This window comes from Leptodactylus fuscus, chromosome 7 (genome assembly GCF_031893055.1).
Source record: "Leptodactylus fuscus isolate aLepFus1 chromosome 7, aLepFus1.hap2, whole genome shotgun sequence".
Classification (NCBI taxonomy): domain Eukaryota; kingdom Metazoa; phylum Chordata; class Amphibia; order Anura; family Leptodactylidae; genus Leptodactylus; species Leptodactylus fuscus.
The window spans coordinates 12,862,124-12,868,833 of record NC_134271.1 but is presented as its reverse complement, the minus strand read 5'-3'; the positions used below and the strand labels follow the sequence as shown (position 1 = coordinate 12,868,833).

General features: G+C 45.1%; 1 protein-coding gene across 1 annotated transcript; it reads right to left on the bottom strand.

The window, feature by feature from the left end:
• Positions 1 to 206: 206 nt before the first annotated feature.
• FJX1 (four-jointed box kinase 1) lies at positions 207 to 2,405 on the bottom strand. The gene has a single exon (XM_075281046.1). It carries the CDS (start codon positions 1,952 to 1,954, stop codon positions 770 to 772), a length of 1,185 nt encoding a protein of 394 aa, XP_075137147.1. The 5' UTR covers positions 1,955 to 2,405; the 3' UTR covers positions 207 to 769.
• Between the last annotated feature and the right edge of the window lie 4,305 nt (positions 2,406 to 6,710).

Sequence of the window (6,710 nt, the reverse complement as noted above, 5' to 3'; positions counted from 1 at the left end):
ACTCCTTACTGCTATTCCACATACATATAATACAGATGTAGCAGAGCTGACACAAACTTAAACCAGCAGCTTTGTCTGCAGTCCTATGTAAAAACAAGTAGTACAGACCCATCCTGATCACACCCCGCGGATAATGTCCCCCCGACAAACTCAGCTCTGCTACATCTGTCAGGAAACACATTTATTTATAAGAATAAAAACATCACTAGTTTGAGAAGAGAATTTATTTGGTCCCTCATTTCTTCTACAGTCGGCGGGGGGGTCCGATCCCTTCCTGATCAATATTTCCACCCCCCCGCCTATATACAACCCCGGACCCGCTGGCACAGACAGTGCATTGTACTTGGTCACCTTAAAGGGCTAACACGCCTAATACAAAAAGTTTTCTTATATAAAGGTGCTGTTAATAACATTCAGAACGTTCCCATACCTGACACCTTAGTCTGACGGGGGCGCTATTGTTCTATGTTATCGGCCCGGGTATAACCCGGCCGCAGCGCCCCCCAATGATGAAGGTTATTAGTAGCTTTAATATATTAGGTTTTAGTCCCTGAAATGTTAGAAATATCATCTCCGTCCCTGCGGCTAGAAAAGTGGCCTCCAACCAGCGGACTACAACTCCCAGCATGGAGCTAGAGCGTCACCGGGTGGAGACCACTGACCCAGAATCAGTAGTATCTGCCAGACCCTTCAGCGCCATCACCTTTGGCCTCCCCCACCGCCCACGGCGACTGGTATCTGGCTCTCGTGGATGCCAGTTAACCCTTTATCAGCTGTGCTTGCCTTGGCAGGTCTGTATATGTCTATAAATTACCCCCACCCTGTCCTGCAAAATCTGCGCCTCCAGTTCAGTCAGAGAGCCCAGATCCGCCGCCAAGGGCTCCCTGGCCAAATAAAGCGAGTGCAGCTCCTCGGAGGCTTTCCGTGCCAGGTAGAGTTCTCGCAGCCGTCTGGCCACGCCCCTGCGGAACAGGCACACCGTGCTTAAGAGCTGTCCGTTGTATTTGTCCCAAGTGTCCCGCAGGCGGTATCCATGGACCAATCCGGCCTCGTTATCCAGTAGTACAAGGGTGCCATCGGCGGTGCGGTGGAGATTGTTCGTCCCTCGCAACATGACGCGAGGATCCCACTGGAGGCTGAAGAGGTTGCTCACCAGTCTGTCAAAGTTGGCGGTCAAATAGTCAAAGAGGATAAGATCCGCCCACTGTGCCAACTCCACCACCCCCGCGTGGCCTGAGCGCAGCTCCTCGCGTAAAGGGAGCAACTTCCCGTCCTCAGCGCGGAGGGATAAAGGTGGCAAAACCGAACTGAGATTGTGTAACCAAGGGGTGATGGTGACCAGCGACCCCGACGTCCATCCCGTGCCACCCAGTTCGGCTTGTACCGGCGCCCACTGAGCGCTCCCCACTTTGGAAAGAACACAGGGTGGCACAGTGTGCAGTCCCAGGAGGCGAGAGAGGTAAAAAGAGAGGACCTCTCCCTGGATCTGCTCTGGGTTAATCCCATAGCGGACACATGCCCGACTCCCATCGGAGAGGGTCACTAGTCTATTAGTACTGCGCCCACAACCCTTCTCCATGGACACAACGCTCGCCGTCCGGGCAAACTCCTGCCAGTGTAAAGTGTACTCATCCGAAAAGCCCTGGGGTAATGCCCTTTCCAGTGACCGAGCCCAGAAGATGCCCTGCTCCAAAGGCGTGAAGGTCTGCGAGTGGTTCCCCGATGGGTAGGAAGTAGTTCTATGTTCTGATCCAGACGGGTGACCCTCAGTTGCTGGGGGTGTCTGCGGAGACAGTGCAGGAAGACGCAAAGCTCGGGGTGCTCTTTGGGGGAGATATCCAGGGTGATCAGTCGGGTGAGGGTCTTTCCATACCCAGAAAATACCCCCCACTAGGAGAAGGACTCCAGATACGATGAGAGCCGCCGCCGCCTTCATCCTGGAAGCTTGGAACATCCACAGGGACCCTCAGGGTGCAGAGCGATTACCGGCTGGGTGCATCCTCTTCATCTCCGGCCAGTTTTCTGCGGGCACATCCCAGGGGTCAGTATTTGGTCCTTGCCTCCTTTAGTAGGCACATTGTGTGCTTGCCCAGTTCTTTGTGCCCTGTAGGAAAGTGCTGGAGATCCCACGCCGGGCACATTGCTGGATGCTGAACTGGCACACAACTACAGACAGCTCATTGTGTCCTGTGCGCAGCACATGCTGGGGGCTTTGTCTTCCGAGGATGAGACCCTCATGCCAGCCAGGGTCTCTCAGTTCCTAGAAAGTTGCAATCAGCTCCTTGGATTGAGCAGAAGACCCAGCGAAGCCTATGGAGACTGTGCAGAGGGCAGGCAGGGGGTGCAGCGGGCACGGTCTGCGCCTGGCTGCCTCTTATCTGTTGTGAGAAGCATTAGGCATTGCATCTTCCAGATGAAGAAGAGAATATTCCCACACCCTCCCCAGCCCACTCATGACCCTCCAGCTCCTCCTCTTAAAGGGGCTGAGTCTTCCCAAGCTAATTCTGTGACAGCATTTAAAGGATTCCAGATGCAAGAGGGATGTTCTCCATTCACAGCCGGAGCTGTTGCAACATGAGTTGTCATTAACCCTCTGCGGGGAGATCTACCAGTTGTCATTTGCAGGCGATGATACCAGAATCTGACCTGCAATCCGAGACAAAAAGTGCAAAAAATTGCAAATGCAAAAATAGTCATTTGTATAACATTGCAAAAACCATAAATTATATTAATATTACATGATCTAAGGAACGGCGAACTCGACCACGCAATGTGACAACACCTATTCTGATACCAAATTAAGGGTTAACGACTCACGTGCAAATTTTTTTCGTATGCCTGTCTCTTTTTAGGTTTTAGATTAATTAAGCACGCAATTAAATAGATGAAATAACAAACTCAGCTCTACTACGTCTGAAACCCAGCCCTGCGATATTACTGCAGCAAAGGGTTAACACCTCAAGCGCAAAATATGTATCTGTGCGGGTTCCTTTGTTACACTCTTGTATCTTTTCGTCATTGGGAGTAAAGGGTTAATTGGGCTTGGTGGCCCCTCAGCACATTGTCCTGGAGCCCACCTGCTCTGCAGGGGTTAGGGGTGAGGTCATCCGTGCAGGGTCCTAATACCCCCCATCCTTGTATCTCCTAATTAGGTTCTGTGGCTACTCTGTATCAATCTGATCTCACTATAGATACAACAGATCAGGAGCTCCCCCTGGAGGAGCGAGGGTGGGATTGCAGCTTGCTATTGTTGAGTTTTTCCCCAAGTATTTTTGGTTTTGACACCTCGTAGATAATGGTATGGGACTTGGGGGTGACAGGCCACAGTTCACACTCATAAATGTAGACTTTGCTGAGTTGTCAGTGCACAAAATAGAGTGCCATTGTTAAAAAGGGGGGCCCTTGTGGTCTGAGCGGTTCTGGACGAGGGTTTGTTGTATATAATCCTATTGCAATCTTATAATGAATGTGAGCTTAATGGGTGATGTAATAGAGTTATAAAAAACAGCGCCAAACCTGTCTGCAGGATGTGTGTGGTATTGCAGATAACCCGATGTTATTGTTAAGAACCCCCTCCCCTGTAAAGATGCCCATAGACAAGTGAATACTAATAGTACTTGCTTGCCCATTATGCTGAGGATTTTGCCCTCTAGGTAGAAGGGCTACTATTTGCCCCTACAGCCCCTTTCCATCATATTGGGCCCACCCCTTGTAGAGAGCAGAGTCCTGCGTAGATCCTGCACCCATCTGTGCATGAAAACTGCAACAAAACTGCATTGCAACAGTATCTACACCGCATCAGAAATAACCCGCATGCATCAAAAACAGCATTAAAACTGCACTATGTGCATGCACCTTAAGGCTAAGGCCCCGCATAGTGATTTGCAGCAAAAAAAACCCCAAAAAACGAAGTGGAAACGCATTGCATTTTTTTCCACATTGCGATTTCCAGCATTTCCGCTGTGTATTTTTTTTCTGCTACGTGTGGATTTGCCAGATTTCCATCCACTCTGCAGGGACTGTAAATGCAACGTTTTTTTTGCAACAGCGTTTCTGCCACGGCTAAAATGCAACAGCTTCACAACGTGTGGTCCCGGCCTAAGGAAGTATTCCAGCTCCAAACTGATGCTGCTGACCTCTCCACAGGACAAGTCATCAGTATGTGACCTCTTTTGGGTCCCCTTGTGGCGTCTGGGTGATATTATGCGCCCGGGATCACTGCTGAGGCCACATCATGGTGCTTGATGTGCCCAGTCACAAGCCTCAGGGGTGACCCAGGACTCATGTCATCAGGAGAGTGCCGGAAACTACGAAGAGGACCAAAAGAGGTAACGGAAGGTATAAAAATTTACCATAATACACGTCATGGCGGCCATTGTAGTTCCCGGATGAATCCCAAATAGTTTGGTTTTATTAAAAACCGAACAATTTGGGAAATTGAGGCGGATTCGGTTCGTCCTTCACTACCTGCCCCCTTGGGCCCTTCTCCTGGTAATGGGCCGGTCCTCGCCTGGGTCACAGCTTTTTCCTATACCCCCCTCTTCTTCCTCCTCTTCCTCCCTCCATTGCCCTTTAATCTTTGCCAGGTTTATGAGAAAAACAACCTGATGTTGGCGCGGCCGGGTGTGATTGACACACGAGATGATAAACAAATTATCCCCTCGGGGGAATTGTGCGGCTGACAGCTCCAGTCCTGACATCCAGATGTCTAATGACTCCACAATGATGCCGAATATTCAGGCACTCTACATGCAAACCACGGCTGGCGCTCTTATTTATACCTCCTGATGCCTTCACCTACGCTGGCGTCATTGTCTATCTTAACCCATCACCTGAAATTACAAAAACTTTTCGAAAAGTGGTCAAAAAGTCTCATCCTTACTAATAATCCTAAAGTAGGGGAGAAGTTAGCTACTTCCTCCTCAGTGATGTCACGATGACATCAGCATTCGTCCAGATACTGACGCTGCGGCTAGCAGCGGGGTCCTGCCATATATAACAGAAGACACGCTAATCCCTGACATCATAAACACACCCGGTAGGTTTCCATATTTAGGTTTGTTGATGTAAAACTAATGGGCAGTCCACATGTAACAGGCGATAAAATGCAGTGGCGTAATAGGAAACAGGGGCAGCGTATATGGCCAAGCAGCAGCCGAATCACCATCGCTATGTGTGTCCTTACCCTAAACAGAAGACCACATACAGATTTGGATGTAGAGTGGCGGTCTATAGATTTCAACGGTGTAATACTGCCGTCTACTGGATGATACTGGTGATGAAAAGCAGTGGATCATAGTGAAGACAAGTGAGGTAACTACTATAATACTGCCCCTATGTACAAGAATATAACTACTATAATACTACTCCTATGTACAAGAATATAACTACTATAATACTACTCCTATGTACAAGAATATAACTACTATAATACTACTCCTATGTACAAGAATATAACTACTATAATACTACCTCCTATGTACAAGAATATAACTACTATAATACTACCTCCTATGTACAAGAATATAACTACTATAATACTGCTCATATGTAAAAGAATATAACTACTATAATACTACTCCTATGTACAAGAATATAACTACTATAATACTGCTCATATGTACAAGAATATAACTACTATAATACTACTCCTATGTACAAGAATATAACTACTATAATACTGCTCCTATGTACAAGAATATAACTACTATAATACTGCTCCTATGTACAAGAATATAACTACTATAATACTGTTCCTATATACAAGAATATAACTACTATAATACTGCTCCTATGTACAAGAATATAACTACTATAATACTACTCCTATGTACAAGAATACAACTACTATAATACTGCCCTATGTACAAGAATATAACTACTATAATACTGCTCCTATGTACAAGAATATAACTACTATAATACTACTCCTATGTACAAGAATACAACTACTATAATACTACTCCTATGTACAAGAATATAACTACTATAATACTGCTCTTATGTACAAGAATATAACTACTATAATACTATTCCTATGTACAAGAATATAACTACTATAATACTACTCCTATGTACAAGAATACAACTACTATAATACTACTCCTATGTACAAGAATATAACTACTATAATACTGCCCTATGTACAAGAATATAACTACTATAATACTGTCCCTATGTACAAGAATATAACTACTATAATACTGCCCCTATGTACAAGAATATAACTACTATAATACTGCCCTATGTACAAGAATATAACTACTATAATACTGCCCCTATGTACAAGAATATAACTACTATAATACTGCCCCTATGTACAAGAATATAACTACTATAATACTACTCCTATGTACAAGAATATAACTACTATAATACTGCTCCTATGTACAAGAATATAACTACTATAATACTACTCCTATGTACAAGAATATAACTACTATAATACTACCTCCTATGTACAAGAATATAACTACTATAATACTACTCCTATGTACAAGAATATAACTACTATAATACTGCTCATATGTACAAGAATATAACTACTATAATACTACTCCTATGTACAAGAATATAACTACTATAATACTACTCCTATGTACAAGAATATAACTACTATAATACTGCTCATATGTACAAGAATATAACTACTATAATACTACTCCTATGTACAAGAATATAACTACTATAATACTGCTCCTATGTACAAG